The 20,655-nt window shown below is 33.6% G+C and overlaps 2 protein-coding genes across 2 annotated transcripts; one reads left to right on the top strand and one right to left on the bottom strand.

Moving 5' to 3' along the window:
* The first annotated feature begins 975 nt into the window (after window positions 1-975).
* LOC140046467 (uncharacterized) lies at window positions 976-4,424 on the top strand. Its single transcript, XM_072091120.1, has 4 exons — window positions 976-1,029; window positions 1,601-1,944; window positions 2,049-2,315; window positions 2,630-4,424. Exons 1-4 carry the CDS (start codon window positions 976-978, stop codon window positions 4,371-4,373), a joined length of 2,409 nt encoding a protein of 802 aa, XP_071947221.1. The 3' UTR covers window positions 4,374-4,424.
* A 7,258-nt stretch (window positions 4,425-11,682) lies between these two features.
* LOC140041549 (fucolectin-like) lies at window positions 11,683-19,226 on the bottom strand. The gene is made up of 4 exons (XM_072087644.1): window positions 19,151-19,226; window positions 12,788-12,904; window positions 12,585-12,677; window positions 11,683-11,936 (listed from the first exon to the last, which is right to left on the bottom strand). Exons 1-4 carry the CDS (start codon window positions 19,224-19,226, stop codon window positions 11,683-11,685), a joined length of 540 nt encoding a protein of 179 aa, XP_071943745.1.
* Between the last annotated feature and the right edge of the window lie 1,429 nt (window positions 19,227-20,655).

Raw genomic sequence — 20,655 nt, 5'->3', positions numbered from 1 at the left:
TCTTTTGTTCTCACACACAGAGCTACTTAGCATTGTTAGCAATCGCTTTTATTTCATAGAATATTAGATAATGAACTGAAATGAGTTATTGTTTTTAAATTAAAGAAAGTATTCTGGTTCATTTTTGCCTATACTGCTAGAGGTGTAGCTAGCTAGCTACGCCCTTTGCATACGCGCTACCATGCACGTTAAAAATCATGGAACATCTTTGCATGTCATCCCGTATTGCAATTTTCAACATTTTTTTTTACTACATTGCAAAAAAGTGTATTCTCTATTTATTTCACTAACCACCATCTGATAAAACTAAAGCCAGATTCCAATGGTAATGGCCAGAGTGATCAAATATTACAGGATCCAAGAATACTTTTAGATATGGTCGTAGCTAATACTACGTTTGGATATGTTGTCCCCCTAGGCCTACATTTGTTGTCGAATGCTGCCATTTTAATGTCACGTAATAGTTATTCACTTTTTACCCAAACTGATTCGAAAAAAATGCCATTTAAAGCAAAAAAAATATTTAAATTGTCTGTCTAAAATTAATGTTACCGTTTAGTTTGTCTTTTTTTTACAGAAGTGAATACATTTATTTAAACTGCAAAATGACCTATTTAAAGTCTGATTTTATTCTTAATTTTTCATGTTTTTGGGAGACAATTACATCTTTAATTCGGGACTTAAGTGCCACAAACGGGTAAACTGCCGCTGACATCATCAGTAGCTTGGTTCCCACTAGAACGTAAACGCAACGCAAGAAGCGTTTTAACCAATGACAAGCTAATACACAGTTAACAATCACACGCGAATAAGCCATCGCTTGTGATTGGTCAATTCACTTACGTTGCGTCCTTGTGTTGCGTCGCAAGAGTGGGAATCACCCTTAAAGTAGTGTTACATCAATTATAGAGGGCGCTAAATCTTTTCATCCGCGGGCGCTTGAAGTGTTGTTGTGTATACAGACTTAGCGCAAAAATGATAGAGATTTGCCAATTTCATAACCCAAATAGTGATATTCAGCTACTTCAGGTAAACAATTAACTATTTCATATTCATTTGGAGTGACGGTAGACGTTGTTTATCGTCTTCCTGCAAAGAACAACCTAAATGAAAGACTGCCTAAAAATAGGCTGGCTGCATCATTATTTTTCTTTTCCGACGTGTTAAGACAGAACTACAGAGGGCGCTAAATTGTTTCTTTTCTCTAAAACGTGTAGATACCTCCATGCCCAGATCATGGAGGTATATGTAGATAAGGGCAAAATATGGACCACGTTTAAAACCAAAATTGTCTAACAGATGGGTAAATTTTACTTTTTTTTTCAGTGTTTTCTGGTAAATAATTTATTTTTTTGATCCAATTTTTGTTTTTGGTCAAAGTTAATATCTATTATGTGACATTAAAATTGCAATCAACTTGAAACTACATTTAATTTTTTTTTCAGGGAGACAAGAGTGTAATCCCAAGATATTTTTGTTCACTATAGGGGGCGCTAAATATTTTCAAGTGGTAACACTGGTTAGAAGACAAAAGTTGATACTGACTGGAGATATTAATATTCTTATTATAATTGACTACATCACCTGTTTAATTTTACAGAACATTCTTCCATCGGAATACTCGCATACCATTTGTGAATTTGAAGAGGTGCCGGAGCTAAATGGAAAATTCAAATCTGTTTTAAGATTGAATTTAACAACGGAAGTAGAAGCAAACACGTGGTTGCAAGCATTTCAAGATACTTCTAAAGATACTTACAGAATATCCCGTAAACATATACCAAAGAAAAGTACAAAGGTTGTTTACACATTGGATCTAAGATGTCAACATAATACCCTACCAAGGACATCCACTGCTGACCAGAGAGCTGGATCAAAAAACACCAAATGTCCAGCAACTGTGGCCATAACAGTGAAGAAAATTATATCAAATAGAAAAAGCAGGTACAGTAATAAAACAAAGATAATGTCATGCAGAGAGCAAATATATGGTTGTAAAGTATCAACAACAACAACATTGTTTTAATTAAAACATGTTTTTTTTAAAGGTCAAGTGACATTCATTCTAACAGCATGCCAATGATTGTGCGACTAAATTATACGCATAACCATCTTGTAAACTCTGCTGATATTTTAAAGCACAGAGATGTTTCGCCATTTGTTATTGAGAAATTTAAAGTTTTGTACGAATCAGGTCATTCACCTTCGACGGCAATGATAGCTCATAAGTTTGACATGCAAGAAGAGCATGGTGATGACTATTTGCTTGTGTCTGGCGACCGATCTCAATCTCCAGACACTCAGTGGTGCTATAGGTAAGTCATTTAGGCCCTGCTTTTGCTGAGGTGCAAAAACCTAAAACCTGTATTGTCCCCCAAATAGAAAATTAAAAAATAAAGATTAATCAAATCATACTTTGAATAGGTCATTTTTTAGTTTTAATATTTAATATTCTTTACAAAATTGTTATGTTGCCCAAACACACAATAAATTGGAAAACTTGGTCGGTCAGATTTCTTTTTTTTAACTGATTTTTGGATTAAATGTAATATTTTTTGCCTTGATCGTAGAATGAATTAATATGATGTTGAAGAAAGACATATAGTTTTTAACTGTTTTATTTTGATAGGTTTTACAACAAAACGTTCCAACATCATTATGTAAAGCCAGATTGTGAATCAATTTTGGTTGATTTGAAGAGGAATATAGAAGTTTACAATACAGAGGAGGTTATTTGTACAATGGAGGAAGAAGTGAGCGGAGGAAATATATGTGTAGCATTGTGCACCACTTTAATGAAACGAGTACACCGCTGTTATCAACCAAGTGGTGAATTGGTTTTTCTTGATTCTTTAGGAGGTATGAATCACCATGGGTGTCGAGTGTATGTAATGTTAGCGCATAGTAGCGCAGGTGGTGTACCTCTTGGAGTTCTTGTGACAACATCTGAAGCTGAAGATGTATTAACTGCCGGCTTGCAGCTACTGACGTCTGTATTTCCACAAGATGCTTTTTTTGGAAAAAGTGAAAATGGACCAGACGTATTTATGAGTGATGATTCGCAAGCTGACCAAAATGCATTACAAAATGTTTTTCCTGATTCTCACCAGTTACTCTCCGTCTTCCACATTTTGCAAGAAATGTGGAGATCTCTTTTGGATGAAAAGCATAAAATATCCAAAGAGGATCGTCCACACCTTCAGAGATTACTGAAGGATATGCTGTATGCTAAGTCATATGAAGAACTCGAACAAAACTACAGCAATATTTTGACTGATGACATTGCTTGTAAGTATCCTTGCTATGTGTTGCTTATCAAACATATTTTTTTGCGCAAACATCTGTGGGCCGTCTTCATACGAGATGAACTGCCAATAGGAGAACATGAAACCAGTTACTACGAGTTAACCACGAGAATGCAGAAAGATGATGTGTACTTGCGAACAAAGTCTTTCAATATTGTGCAACTTGTTGATTTTTTATGTACACGGCTGCAGGCGTACTATGAACAGAGACTTCTGGAAGTAGCATACAATAAATGCACATCAATTTCTAACAGATATCAACTTTTACAACATTGGCATCTGGAGAAAGAAGATATCGTGCAGTTGAGCCAATACCACTTTCATATTCCTTCAGAGAAGACACCTGGCACATTTTACGAAATCGATTTGTTCGCAGGAGTATGTTCATGTTTTTTTGGTATGAATGGAGCTCTTTGCAAGCATCAGCACATGGTTGCCAAACACTTTCCGGAATGCATCATCTGCCCTAAGTGCAGCCCAAGCCTTAGGGAAGTTTTTTTCAAAATAACCAAAGGAATAGAAATCGATGAAGATCGTTTTACTGTCCACATTGATGATATTTTTGGAGAACGGGAAGGTATTGAGATCAAAGAAGAACACACAGAACCTACTACTAACACAGACTTTGTTCAGGTGATAGAGTATAGTGATATGGAAGATGACGCAATGGAGGATAGTGGAGATGAAGAAGAGATACAGGGGAATATTAATGGCATAGACCACTTTGTCGCTGTCCTGAAGAATAAATACAAAGAAAATCCACAGGTCTTCCATAAACCAATAAATTCCTTTATTACCAATTTCCACAAAATCAAAACCGATTCAGAATTGATTTCTGCTTTATCATCATTTGGTAAACAATCTAGTAGCCGCAACTGGTTTGGAAATAGAATTGGAGTTCAACCAACAGCCATTGCTCGACGAAAGGAAGGGCACAGATTCTTAAGGCAGGGTAGGCCTATATATGAGAACATTGGTAAACTAATTACAGCAAATACAAAAGATAAAGTACTGAATAACATTCCTGTACAAATAGTTCACGACAAACATACAACACAAAGCATATAATTTTCTCTTTGTACTACGGGCGATAAAGAATAACGATATAAAATACTGTAAATAAACATCCATTTTTCTTCTTTTTTAGTCAGTGCAAACACGACTCGACAGCTCACTATGTCGGTTGGTCGGTTGCACGCGACTGCAGCCATATATATGGCCTTGTTTTCATTGAGGAAAATAATTTGTTTTTTTAAATACAGTACAATTAAATTATGACGTCATGATCAATAAAGACAATAAAATCGTTGTATCATGATATTATTGCTCTTAATATAAATCATGACGTCATCTGATTGGGCTTGTGAAAATATTATTTTTATCAAAGACAGCATTAAAGTAGTTATAGGAATATAAACACGGTTCTGTTGGAAAAATGCATATTAGGCCTACCTATCGTTGATCGTTATAGTAGGGCCTATACATGGCGGTTTATTATTATTTATAGTATTTTGTTTAACTTATTTTTTTCACAGTAACCTAAGTATTACACTATCCAGCTCTTTTGTCAGCTTTGGTTGTTGCCATCTTACTTTAGACATATTAAATATAAAAATATTAGGTCACAACAACTTTAACAAATTGTTTTCAAGCACAGCATCAGTTTGAAAAAGTAAATCGGTTAATTTTTTGTTAAAGATTTTAGTTGAGGATGTGATATGAATAACCATGCAGTCTTGCTCAAAATATTAGTTATTACAACTACTGTACTGGGCCAAAATCTTAAAATAAAAAATTAGGCACTATATAAAAAAAGAAATCATCTAATGAATGAAATTAATTATTCTACACTGCAGTAACTACATTTTGTATTTACTATTAAAGATGTATTGTCTCCCAAAATTTTTTTGTTGTTGAATATCCCATTTTAATTTTACCTAATAGTTATTAGGCCTATTCAGTTTGACCAAAAATTGGACTGGAAAAAAAAAAAAAATTACCTGAAAGCAGTGAAATAGGCTGCCAGCCCGGGTTTATTTTCTACGGAAGTGATTTAACTGTTAAAACTATATAAAATGGCATATTCAAAGTCTGATTTTGTTAATCTTCATTTTTCAATTTGTAAGGGAACAATACATCTTTAAATCTGCATTTATTTAGCAAGCTTTTTTTTTTGCGATAACCATGGCACACTGTTTAGTGTTTATTGCAGTGTAAGCATCATAAACTAAAATTCATACGTTATTTCAAGAAAATGTATTGTAGTAACTACAGTAGAACATTTTTTAAATGATCTCTCTCATGCACACGATAAATACAGTAGGCATAATGCCGTACTGAGTGCATAGAGGAAAATGTATTACCCTGTTATAATATATATAATACAGTAGTATATCTCCCAATTGTATCGTAATAATAAAAATGCAACATCTGACATATAATCCGCATTGTTGATGGTTTTAAATGGAGGTTTTATAGTTTGATGATGCTTGCATTTTTTCTTATCACACATCTGAAACAACATTAGGAGACTATGATAAAACTGCGTTCCCACTAGGACGTAATCTGTCACAGGCGAGGTCATTCGAAATATACTACTTGCCATTTGTTAAATTAGTTGTGTTTCGCGTATTTTCTTGTGAACCATACGTTTATGGTAGTGGGGCTGTTTATGGCTTTCCAGAGTCGGCTTATGACTCTTACGTTGGACTGTTACAACCTTGGCATTTTTAGTCAGCATTTGAAGTCGAACATCGTAAACTTTGTAACCAAGCATAATATTATGATAGCGGCAAACCACCACTGCATGAAATATCTTTTAATTTTGTATTCTCATTATGATATACTAACATATAAGGCTACTTGCTTTATATATAAATTTTAAGTGCATATGCCCATTATATTTCAGAAAAATCAATATATTCATCTAATTAATACTAATAGTAAGACTATTAACCGATGAATATCAATTTTTTCCCAAAGTATTTACTGTATTGATCAGAAAGACTACAGTTTAAAATAATTGTATGTCTGTGTCATATTACTTTGAAATATTGCAAATATGTCGTTTTCCCTATTTCCTTTATTCGCAATAATAATCCCTACGGTGACAATATTAACCTTTTTGACGCTTAAAGGCCTATTATAGGCCTAGATGAAAAAAATGTCATAGACATTGTTGTCCCCGAAGAACAGTTAAATATGTTTAAAAGCATTGCACTTAAATATTTCGGCTGTAGGTGTGATTATGACGAATACATCAAACCCATGGGGTTGTCGTAATAATTGTGAATAAATATTGTGAACAAAAAATTGGGTTAATTCAAAGAAAATATGAATAAAAAAAACCCTTTTAAAACAACATCCAGGGTAGGTATTTCTAATGGCCGCCTGTAGGCCTACCACAAGTAAAGTCTACACTGAGTTTTTCCAGAGTATACACAGTTCGCATTCATTATCAGGACTAGCTGTTGGTTGATAGTCTGACATAATAAATCACTGTCTACACCATCAAACTACTATAGTCTGACAAAAATGTGTGATTTGACCAAATATGGTAGTGATATGACGTTATCATTTCTATCACTTTTTTTGTCACATAGTTTGATAGCGTAGACAAAGCTTTAGATGGGACAAAGTAAAGGAGATGTTCCACATAAAAAGACAAATCAGTAGCCTTCTCACAGTTGTGATCATTGATCAACTGCTAACATAACATCAACCTTCTGGTAGTGAATGATATTACTTGTAAGCGTTTGATGTTACGTCACGAAGACAGGTGAAAAGTACACATCTGGTGTTCAAATCTAAATCCTTCGCAGAAATTCTTGTTCAGACACATTTGTGAGCATTGTATCAACGACCTACAGTTTTGTTCAGATATTTGTTGTTCATCAAGTCCGTTGTTGGGTGCAAACATAAGTTGCCTGGTAAATTTTACATCTGAAAAAGAAAAAGAAATAAAAAGATCATAATCGGAATATTATCTATTTTGATTTATTTCAAACATTTAAGATTCTATACATACTAACTGTACTTATTTACCATGGGCAATGGTAACCTGGTGAAATCATCCAACCTGTACGAGCAGAAGCTGCATTTTACAACGAAAGCAGTGTTGTTGGAAACCGCCCGTAGACCTCTCCTTTCGAGATCAGTGCAAGATGGTCGAAAAAGCAGGAATAAAAAAACTACTAGAGAAAAAAGATGTTGACCTTCTCCAAGACACAATGCAAGAACTTAAAGCTTAGTTCCCACTAGGACGCACCGCAAACATATATATACATTGACCAATCACAAGGTGATAGTTCGATTTGTTGCTTTTTGTGATTGGTCATTGTAATTGAGTTAGGCGTAGGTTCTTGCGTTTCGTCGTATAGTAGTGATATCCAAGATTAATATAATACAGTAATGATACTTATTTCTCTATTATTATATTATATTTTGACACTTAATTGTAACGGAATTTCAAGGGGTTTGATTAGTCTGTTAAAATCCTCTTTATTAGATTTTTTTCAATGTTACATAAGATTTAATGTCACATAGCTTTACTATTATGTGATTAAAACTACATTCCTCCGCGTTTTATAAAACAAAGTACGGAAGTACTTCCATGTTGAATTCGACAGATAGAGAAAACTGTAAATATTACTGTTATCTTCGTGTTCATCGTGTTAAAATAACATTTATCTCATCATTTTAGGTTGTCATGGCGCGATAATAATACTATATATTATAATAAATATATTGAAAAGTATTAATATAGAAAACCTTTATATCTTTTTTCAGTTTCTTCTACATTAGGCTACTTACTTTTTTTATATATAATTGGGCCACCTTCTTCTAAAGATCTAACGATATTTTAGCTCACTTAATAGGTTTGTTAATCGATTGTCTGAAAGTTTAATTAGCACAAACTTTGATAGAAAGTGTTTGTTTATATATTTGTTTATTTGCGTTACTATGGAAACATGTTTTAATACATCAATAAGGAATATGAACGTCATGTAAATTACAGTAGATACAATGTTGCGATTGTTTGCTTTTGAGATTTGGCATTAGCCTCCGTCTAAACACATCCAGTAGACACCAATCAATAGTCAATCTTAGATTAACTTATTGATTGGTTAGTTATTAATAATGAAATTGTTTAAAAAAACAATCACATTTACTATGGACTCTACTATTGCAATACTAAAGATGTATTGTCCCTTGAAACACAAAAAAATGAAAGTCAAGATATTGTAAATTTGAATTGGCCATATCAAAGTAATATTAACGTTATTTACTGAAGATCGTGTTACCCACAAGAAGTGAGAGTTCAATGGAGTACAGTAGTTATTATTGAATATCGTGTTACCCACAATCCTTTTGATCAAATGACAAGAATCTACTTAGGTATGTTATACAACATTTTGAGATCCTTCTCAATAAAATGTATTTTGGTAACGAAAAGAAAGAAAGCAACAAAATAAAAGAACTACAGTTATACGGCACTATTAAAAAAATCACTTGGTCACAAATAGCAATCATCAAAAGGTCTTCTTGAAGATTTTCATTTAGGTGCTGTTTATATTAGTTCCTCCTTCTGAAATGTCTGAACACATTTCTACAACCGTCACGGTCTGCTAAAGTACCGTTTCCTGCCTTCTTTTCCAACGGGAAAAGAGGGGAGTACAGCCTTATCTGACGGTTATTATTTGTTATTAACTGAAAATTTAACAGGAACCACCTGGTAGTGAACGATATTAATTGCAAGCGTATTTGATGACACGTCACGAAGGCAGGTGAGGAGTACACATCTAGAAGATTCAAATCTAAACCCTTCGCAGAAATTCTTATTCAGACACATCTGTGAGCATTGTATCAGCGACCTGCAGTTTTGTTCAGATATTTGGTGACCTTCAAGTCCTTCATTTTGTACAGAAATAAGTTGTCTGGTGAATTTTTTTTCTGAAAAAGGTACAAGAAAATAAAAAACATTACCGGAATATCAGTATTTTTATTTTTTTAAATAACGGACAAGATTTGTGGAGAACGTAAATGAAGAACATATGCATTTTTGCAGTCATATGTTGGTACGCGATAAATATGTAGAACAACCAAGATTGCACAGGAAACTGTGTCAATTGATCTTGATCCGAAGAAGAAAAAAAAACATGCAGACCTGACCAAGACTTGGTTCCACTTGGTCTCAATATAATGATCCGCAAAGTATAACAGCGACGGATGGATCGAATTGTTGCTGTGAATAGTCAATTAACTTACTTGGGTTAGAAAATATGGTTTCACGCTCGTACAATAGTGGGAACGAAGCTTAATTGAGTAGATAAACCGAGATTTTCATACCGTTAAATTTCATATCTCTTGCTGCTTTCATCTGAACTTCGTTCAGCACGTGATCATATACTTGTACCATAGCTATCGTAGAGTTAAGATCTTCTTCAGTACCAACAAAAAGGTCTACTGTATCATACTCAAATTCAAGGTGTGTAAATGTTGTATATCCGATACTTGCAATCTCTCCATCTCGCCAGAGCTTCACATTTTTGTTCTTTCCGTTGAAGGTAAGGGCGATAAATGTCCAGACGTCTGGCTGTAAGACGTAAGCTCTTGTCAGTACATATCCATTGTAAGATACAGTCACTTCACTCTCATACAACCAGTCAACTTGCGACCAAGTTTGCTTAAGAACTAGGTACTTGTCAGCATTACCGAATTCTAAAATGGATCCCAAGGAATCAACACCAGGTAGTATGTAAAATGCTAGCGTGAGTGAAGATAAGTCAAATAATTTCTTTTCGAAAGACATTATCGCATCTTTATTCAAGTTACACGTCGGTAGCTCATTTACATTAAATGTAAATAAAATGTTGCTGGCTTGTCGTGACGACAGCAACTTTGCCAAATCCATGTAAACTAGTCCAATGGGATTTAAAATGCTTACAGCATCTGAAAAGATTAAACAGGGTCAAACATTGTTGTCAATGTCTAAAGTTCGCCTTCACACATACTCGTTTGTCATGTTTATTTCCTATGCAAATAATTTATGAATGATTTATTACATTCCGAGCACAAGAAAAAGTACTTAAAAATCAAATAAAACATGATTTTGAAATATTAAAAAATTACGATTTAGATAGAAATCTACAATATAAATAAATAACTACATTGCAAATAAAAATTGAATAAAAAAGATGTAAGAGAAGCATAATGTAGATATGAAAATAAAGATAATAACCTATGAATATTCAATATATCAATTATAGCCAAAATGATATATAACATAGTCCCTTCACTTTTGTTCATGGGCTACAATAATAGTTGCATAAAAAACGTATTTTTTGCGAGATTTATTTTAAATAGTGTTAAAAAAGACTTTGTCGCAAATTCTCGAAACTTGCCAAGAAGAGCGAAGTCTTTTAAATTTGAAGGAAGACCACTCCCAAGTTTATATAATCTAGAGAAGGAAGAGTGCATTGGAACAGTTCAAGCAAAGGGTGATCTGAAAGGAAGATCACATTTGTGACGGGATATTGGTGAAAAGAATGAAGAAACATCAAAATCAAATATACTGTGTAAATTTAAGAAGTAAAAAAAAGGGTTCACTCAGATAATCTTGTGAGATTAAGGTGGGAAACCAAATGTTGAAATCACACTGATAACTATCCAGAACCTGGTGAAAAGTGGATTTATAGAAAAGAGCACGAGGGACGTCTTCATTGCCAACAGTGCAACGAATAAAATCCTAGTTCTGTTGGAGGGAGAAGAGTGAACAGCTAAAATAACCATGGACGGATAGAAGGGTAATGTGGTAATAAGGTTGTTTGAGATAATGAGATATCATGATTTACAGTATTTTTTCAATTCAATTAAAAAAAACATTTATTTTCCTCCATAGCAATACAATACAAAATAATAAACAGAAATGGTAAGGTATATTAAAAATGAAATAGATGATTGTTGGATATACAATATCGTAGGCCTATGCCTGTGATTAAAATACACATACCCACTGAACAGTACTCCTCAACTTCACCAACTTCACAATATTCCCATTCAGTATCTGCATCGTTGGTATAACACCACGGTCCTCCTGCTTTGCCATCCGGGTTCCTGCACAGGTTATGATCACCAATTCCTTTATCTGGATCTTGTACAACAGAATGAGGATGTGGAGTATTTGACGTCCATTCTTGACAAACTCGACCGTTCCTGGTGATGGCCACAATACCTCGATAGTCTTCACCAGATTCGGTGACTCTACATTCACCTGAAACAGCGTGTAAGCCACTCTTAAGTAGGCTACGTCTAATTTATTTGTTTGGCTTTTTATATCGGTGCAACGTAACATTTGGCCTACGAGAAAATATATCAATTAAAAACACTTACTTATATCGGGTGAATCTTCACTGTATACACGGATTTCACAAAAGTTCATATAATTGACCATATTTTGCAACATGAGAATGACGTGTCTTCCTCTAATTCCTTCCAAGCAGGTAAAATCAATAATAGGACTGGTTTCAGTTTGGGCGTAAGTAACAAGGTTGCCGCACATTTGACCACTTCCAATTTCAGTTTCAAAACTAATTCGGATGTCAGTATTAGCAAGCCTTTCCGTCGCTTGTTCTTTAGTACAATAAAAATGTATTGTTTTAATGTCAGTATATTTTGAAAAGCCTAAATTCTTCGGCGAAAAAAATATTTGAAAAGATTAGAGATGTATTAAAAGTTCCTCATTGTTTTCCTTAAATTTATGAACATAATGATGTTATATTAGGCTATAATAATGTTATAGCATTTCAAGATAGCTGACCTATTTCCTAACTGATATTTCCAAACCTATTGAATCGATGGGTTTCGAACACCGATCTTCATATTTAAGGCAACAAATCGTTAAAATAACCTACAGTATTTGATTTATGTCCATGCATAGATTTCAATTACCGAGGTAATAATATATTGGAAAGGCGGAATTCCGAGGTTATGATCTCGGAAAGGAAGAATTACGAAGATAACCACTTCCTAAAGACAATTAACGAGATGGTTCATTATAAGGAAGAAGGATTTCCGAGAAGAATTATATTGTAAATCTGTCGTTCTAAAATAATAATTTTGTTTTCGTATTCTTCTTTTAGAGATACGATAACTCAGAACTCCGTCTACTATAAGGCCTATATTCGAGACAAGTTATCCGTTTCTGTCTATCTGCGATGTGATATCTTAACTAGATAAATGCATAAAAAAGAAATGAAATTAGAATTCCATTTTACTTACTGTAGGTGCTGGCTCGATTTATTACTGTTACACTTGTAACGTTATATTCCTTTTGCAGATCGACTCTTACCCATTCATTAGAACTCTTGCCATCTAAGAACAAATACAATGATAAAATGTATTTATAAATACAACCTAAAACTTTGAATATTCGCTCTAGTTTTGCTGCTTCAAGGTATTTTGTTAACGATTAAGAAGCCTACCTGAGTGGTAACACCATTCTCCATATAATGCATAGTCATTACCATCAGTAACACCTGTGGTATCAGTGCCGTATTTGACAGAATACGCATAAGCAGGTTTTTTGTACGACAAATATGCTTCAAAAAGAAAAAAGTATGGATTATGGATCCACAACCTTGATAAAAAAAAATGTGATGAATTTTTTTTTAAACCGATTCGGTTAAGGTTTTCCAATTGACATAACCCATCACCCGATTTAGATAAATTAATACTGTAATCAGATACAGACCATGTTGTGTGTCCTACTATTTCTATCCCAATTACAAAAAAAATCAACTGAAACACTCAGAAGTAATAATTAACATTTTCAGAATTCAAAACAACTTTAGGCCCTCTCTTCAAACAACTATTTGAAATTAACAGATATTCATAAGATTCATGTCATCAAATTTACGTTTAAATACTTTAAACAAGAATATTTCTTACAAAAAACGCTGCTCGCTTATTGTTATTGCTAAGGTCAAGTCTGGGGGTCACTTCATCACGCCTAGATACTTCAAGTATCCTATTACAAACAAAAACTTCAATGGACTGTTTTGATAATAATTCAATGATTATCTGACAGCGAATTATATCATGGGACTCATAAATACCAGAATGCTTTGGGATTTGTCGTTAGACTCTTTTCTCAGCCGTTTTTGGATTCAACAGGTGGTACCAATAAATTATAGTGGAGTTTCCATTTTAACAAAAATGTCAAAGTGTAGTACTATAAAGCTGCTTGATTTCATCTAATGAATGAGTCATCTCGTGTGACGTAGCGGGCTAGAGCAGCAGCGTGAAAAACAATTTTCCTTCCTTATTAAGTATTATTATTATTCTTAGCCTATACAACTGGGGATAACAGTGTCCAACATGGCACAAAATTAGTACCTAGGTGATACAAGCATGAAAATAGCAAACTTAAATAATATTTTCACTTTATAAGCTTGGTTCCCACTAGAACGTAACGCAAGGACGTAAATGCAACGCAAGAGTTTTGACCAATGACAAGCGAGGTTATAGACAGTTAGCAATTACAAGCGAATAAGCCATCGCTTGTGATTGGTCAATTCACTTGCGTTGCGTTACGTCCTTGCGTTGCGTCGCTAGTGGGAACCACGCTTAAGAACAAATGTTGACAGTAATAAAGGTTCAATAGAAAATAAACAACAAGGCTATGGCAATGTATATATTGAAGTTTGGCGTATGTGTGCAGTATTAATGGGCATTCATATAATGCGGTCTGCACTTCGCCACATTTACAAAGACGTTCATCTGGTGGCGTGCGAGACCACCGCCCAGTTTCTATAAGCGAGTTTCCCACTCTAGCGACGCAACACAAGGACGTAACGCAACGCAAGTGAATTGAACAATCACAAGGGATGGCTTATTTAGTCCAGTCCCTAAGGGGAGAAAAAGGGGTGGGATGTTACCAGACTGGATACAAATTTTTCAGTATAGCAGTTTGGTAGAGTATAGTGTGGAGGTGCCAAAACAAAGTTACTGGAAATCTGATTTGACCTCTGTGACCTCTGACCTCAATTTTTATATTTTTCTATTATATAACTAAAAATCGCCATATCTTGACAACGCATGGACATTTTACATTTATTTTTTTTTCAAAATGCTTGGAAGATATATATTTATATTCGCTATAATGATAAAAATTGTACAAAAATGGCCGCAAAGGCTTTATTTTTCAGTTTGACCTTTGACCTTGATTGCCTAATATCTCAATAACACGCAATCTCAGAGATTTGAGAATGGGCTCAAAATGTTAAGAAAATAAATCTAATATTTAGTCTAATAGAAACTTTTTTCAAAAAACTACCATAAATTAAGCTTTTTTGACCCTTGACCTCTAATGTTTGAATATGTCAATATCTCGGTAACTATTTGTCCTAAAACGTTCAGTTTGGTGTCAAATTGTTTAGAATATACACATTTATATTTGCTCTAACAAAATATTTTGTCAGAATTCAATTGGAAATGTCATTTTGAGCTATGACCCATCGTTTTGCATATATTTAGCAATTAATAATCTATAAAAAGAGATCGAGAGAGGGGAGGGGGTTGGGGTGGATGGAGAGACACATATTTTTGTTACATGTTACACAAATGTTAAACTCTGTCTACACTATATGCGACAAAAAAATGTGATGTGCCCATATATATGGACACGATGAATGACATATCACTACCATATTTGGGCACACCACACCTTTTTTGTTAAACTAAGTTATAGTGTAGACAAACGTGTAAAAAATATGTGTCTCTCTATCACCCCAACCACCTCCCCCTCTCTCGCTTTTCCAATGCTACTGCATGCATCTATACACATCAAAATGGCCGGAATTGTACTGGAAAGTTTTTAGCTACATTTGAAAATAAGTTCCAGAGGATGGGTGTATTGTAATGTTATCAGAATTATGGCAATTGTTTGTAATGGGAAAGTTTTAAAACTACATTTGAAATATTTGCTAATAATATCACATGCTATTAAAGATATACTTATTTTCCCCCTGACAAAAGTAATTTTGAAAAATATTTTTGTTGAATATGCAATTTTAATGTCACACATAATAGTTTCACCAAAAATTGGATTGAAAAAAAAATGATATAGTGCATACCCAAAAAAAACTGTAATTCAAAGCAAAAAATAGGCTGGAAGTCAATGTGATTTTGGTTAAAGATGTATTGTCCCTTGAAACACAAAAAAATGAAGGTCAAAATATTCTAAATTTAAAGTGGCCATATCAAAGTAATATTAAAGTTATTCACTTTGAGTCGAAAATTTGAGCCAAAAACAACAAGTTTACGTAATTAACAGGTAAATTAGTTTGATTACATTTCATCTGGAAAATCGTCACGAGCGAAAGTAAACAAAGATTTCAAACCATGAGTACGCATTATGCATATGCTAAATTAGGATTGTTTACAACTCGTCACGGTTAAGAAGGTATTTTCAAACAGATCATGAGGAAGTTTTATGATTATGCGTACAGAGTAACCAAACAAGCGCGTTTCATTATGGGATATGTTTTGATTGAAAACTTTGACTGGAAGTCAAAGTTATTTTTTTAACAAAAAAACGTCTGTATTTCAGTAAAAATTTTTTTTTTTCGAAAAATTTTTGGTGATAGTTAATAACTATTATGATGCTTCAAAATGACCCACCTTTTTTCGAAATCTTTTATTTTTTATTTTTTTGGAATTAGTCAAAGGGACAATACATCTTTAAATTAACTGTTTATTTTGTCTTTAAAGTGATATTTACTCTATTTTTTAGATTAGCTCTTTGATTAAACACCTCTTCCAATGCAGTGAAGATCTTAAGTGTTGCCTTGTCTTACTAATCTTTCTTAACTTCTCTTTGAACGATCGTAATCAATATTTGTTGAGGTATAATATTTCCCTCTAATATGGTAATGCCTGTTTTATTGAGCCAAATGCTTTCTGATAATCTCTAAATCAAAGATTTGGTGATATTCATTTCCTTTTTATTTTAGTTGATTGACAAACTGTATAAGATGGTCCTACTGTATAAAGCCTTATTGGTTTATTTACTTCTAGTCGGTCTCTGATTTTGTTTTTTGATTACTTTTGTAAATTATTTGTGTACATGTGATAATGTTCGTTTGGTCGGTAATGGTTGATGTCAGTTTTGTCATGTTTTTGTGGATTAAAGTATAATTATCATTGCTTCTCTTAATTTCTTCTGGTTTCAAAGATTTTGTTGTATAGTGTTATGAGCTGGATGTGTTATTGCCTCATCAAGCCAAGATGGTAATTTTGACTGCTCACTGGTTTGTTTTCCTTTTATATTCCACTACAGTATGTTCTTGAAAAGAAATCAGCTTTGTAATTAATTTGTCTTTGATCCTTTTCAGATTTCTAATATTTTAAAATATGTTTTTCTTTTCTTCGCTTTTTCCTCACTGTTTCAAACATTTTATTTTTTCAGCATACTTCAAGCAATTAATTGATAATTAGGTCATATGTTTTATGAGTATCAAATCGCATTGGTTAATTCTTCTTTTCTTTCTTTAAGATCCTGATTTTCTTTCTTTTTTTAAATGTTATTTAACTTTTAAGTTTATCTAATTTTTTGTTGATATTAAGTGTTGCTCTTACGGTGTAGGCCTACCATGCGATGGAATTATATATTGAAATTAAATTAAACATTAAGTTTTAAGAAAATTGTAAAAGGCTAAATAGGATATTGAATGTAGTTCTGGTCCATAAATCTATATTTTAGGTATATTATTATAAGTATGACACACGCACGCTTTACTGTATATCCTGGTCATACCTCAAACTGGCATTTTCAGTAAAAATATGATAACATCTTCTATTAGAGCTAATATAAATGTTTACATTTTGAACATTTTGACACCAAGTTGAACTTTTTATGACATTTGGTTACAGAGATACAGACATATTTAAACATTAAAGGTCAAAGGTCAGTAAATGACATTTCCTGTGGATTTGGAAGAACATGTTTAATTAGAGTATATATAAATATGTATGCTCTTAACAATTTGAAACAAATTTCAAGAAATTTTGATCAGTAGTTATTGAGATATAGTAAGTCGAGGTCAAAGGTCAAAACATTGAGAAATTACATTTCCGGTCGTTTTTTTTGGAAAAAGTTCTATTAGAGCGAATATAAATATGTACCCTCTGATCTATTTGACACCAATATCATTTCAATTGTCAAACCCGTTGCGGAGATATGGCTGTTTAAGATAGAAATATAAAAATTGAGGTCAGAGGTCACAGAGGTCAAATCAGATTTCCAGTAACTTTGTTTTGGTATCTCCATATCATGTTCTATCAACATGCCAAAGGGCACACTTGTATCCACTATGGTAACATCATTTCCCCTTAGGGACTGGACTAATTCGCTTGTGCTTGGTACTCACTTGCGATTCAACGTAACGTAATCTACGCAACGTAAGAAAATGCCCTTCCAATCATTGTGTTTGCCCCCACCTGCGTGAAATCAAACCTGCGATTTTTACAGCAATGATGCGTCGTCGGTTCCCGCTTGCGAGGACGCAATACAGCACTTTGCCCCGATACGTTGATGCGTTGCGTCGCTAGTGGGAACCAAGCTTAACTGTCTATAACTTCGCTTGTTATTGGTTAAAACGCTTGCGTTGCGTTTACGTCCTTGTGTTACGTTCTAGTGGGAACCAAAGCTTAGGTTATGCGTCATTAACGTGAGAAAGCTAACCTTTTATGCTAAGGTACATTAGGATCAAAATACATCGGATGAATTTCGAGAGAAGGATTTAAAGTGAGACAAGTATTAAGTTTTGTACGCGTGGATTCTAACACATGGTTACGAATTCTAGTTATATCATTATTACGAAGGAATCTATAAAATACTATACCAACATAACGATAAAATGGAGTTTGAGCTAGACGAGATATTGACCATGCCAACATCAAGGTCCTCATTCATATTCTCCTTTTCAGTAAATATTTTATTTAAAAAAGTACATACTACGGTAGTATACAATGCAATCATAATTTAAATTATTATTTTTGGAAATTCAAATCTTCATTCCTTACTAAAATATTATGTTTAGTTATGCTAATTGAACTATTGCCTAATACAATTTTACCATTTCACTAAAATGTATAGCACTTTAGAAAAACTCACTCTAACCCAGACATATGTTTTAACAAAGCTACCGTACATACTGTTACATCTAACTTCATTACACCCCTGTTATGTTACCGTATTTGATGAAGCAACAACTGTTAATGCAAACTTACTCAGAAGAGCGGTAACGGTAATATAGAATCTATGTTGTTCCTTATGACCATTTACACAACGCGGGGCGGACGGATGGTTTCCGCTCGGTATGTAAAAAAAGATTCTACGTCCCGTGAGACAAGCTACGCGGGTTTCCACTTAAGCGTGGTTCCCACTAGTGACGCAACACAAGGACGTAATGCAACGCAAGTGAATTGACCAATCACAAGCGATAGCTTATTCGCTTGTGATTGCTAACTCTCTATAACTTCGCTTTGGTTAAAACGCTTGCGTTGCGTTTACGTCCTTGCGTTACGTTCTAGTTGAAACCAAGCTTTAAGCTTGGTTCTCACTAGCGACGCAACGTAACGAAATCTACGCAACGTAAGAAAATGGCCTTCCAATCATTGTGTTTGCCCCCGCCTGCGTGAAATCAAACCTACGATGCTTGCAGCACTATTGCCTTGTCGGTTCCCACTTGTGATTACGCAATACAGCACTTTGCGTCGATACCGCCCGTCTAAGTAAATACGGTACAAAACAAATTCATAAAGACCCGTATATTTAAACTTACATGTTTGTCCATCTTGAATTTGACAAACAAAACAAGCAGTCAACATTACTAGATCTACTGCTGTCATCTTGGCCATCATGAAATTTGATGACAAATTGACTATTTTCTTGTATTTATATAAAATATTCATTTTTTCAGTAAAATTGTTATTTATATTGCCATAGTATCGTATAATTTAAAAGTGTCTAATGAATAAAATAAAAAGAGTTTTATCTTCTTCTTTCAGACAATCCGCTGCCTTTGTATGGCTCCTTTCTTAGTCAGCGTGAATTACGCGTCGAATGTGCCTTTTGTATTTTTATTATCATGAAACGTCGTCATTGTTCCTTTTCTGTATTTTTTATTTATTTATTTTTATTATAGCATATAAAACAATATAAAAAAGCAGCAAATGTTAAAAGAATTGTATTTACATGATATACAAATATATAAAAGGCAGCACAAAAAACACAATACAATATTATAGCAATAACAAAAACATAAAAATGTGTTTATCAACTAAGTTTCATTTAAAAAACTTTCTATCGTCTACAACCATTAGAAAAGTGTTTATATTTCGATTAACTTGCTACTTACACGTTTACATTATAATAACAATTGCATCTGAATATCGAATTTGCTCTATCTGTAAAACCCACGACAATTATTAGTCTAAAATAGGCGTTGTAGGTATATCTGTTCTCATTTCATTATAGTTTAGTCAATATAATGAGTAGTTAATGTTGCAAAAAATGCATGGTTGTTGGGGGTGATAGATCGTTACTTGCTGCTGCTAACATTAAATGTCTTAATGAGAACATTTGAGAATCTGTAGGCCTAGTGAGAATAAATTATTGTGTCCAGTATCCTGAGAGGCGTCTGTATTTTTATATGATTAAGGTTAAGTTACGACCTATCATCCCCACAGTGAATACATATATTAACGTAGGCCTAACTTTCGGTCGTGTCGCAAGTCGAAAACCCCATATCATATATAATACTCCTATCCTTTATTTTAATTTTGCTACGTAAACAAGTTTGACACTTGAATATTGTTTAGGCTAGAAGCATGCGTGCGCCCTCGCTTAATATGAATGACGATGATATAGTGAAAAGTACACAAACACACATTTAAAATAATATATTGCCTAATCGTGTAATTACAATCTAGTAAGTATTTCCCATTTGTTGGATTACCAATTTTCGGTATACATTTTGTTCAATATGAATGTATAATGTAATACATTATTGTAAAAATTACGTGGAATTCCTTCTTTTATTTAGTTAATTATCATGATTGGTATCTAGTGCAAAGAATATTCAAAGTTTTCCACTTAAATTTTAAATTGCTAAAAACACGGTCTCTTTCAAAGCGTAGTACCACCGGAACATAAGCTCAAGACGCTTCTTTAATACAGTATATTTCTATTCATTCACTTCAATTCATTTCTAGTTTTTAGATTGATTATAAATTATACAATATGCTGTAAAGACAGTGGCGTAACGGCTATGAGCCATCACTGGCT

This window comes from Antedon mediterranea, chromosome 1 (assembly GCF_964355755.1).
Source record: "Antedon mediterranea chromosome 1, ecAntMedi1.1, whole genome shotgun sequence".
Lineage (NCBI taxonomy): Eukaryota > Metazoa > Echinodermata > Crinoidea > Comatulida > Antedonidae > Antedon > Antedon mediterranea.
This window is presented reverse-complemented; position numbering and strand designations above follow the sequence as displayed.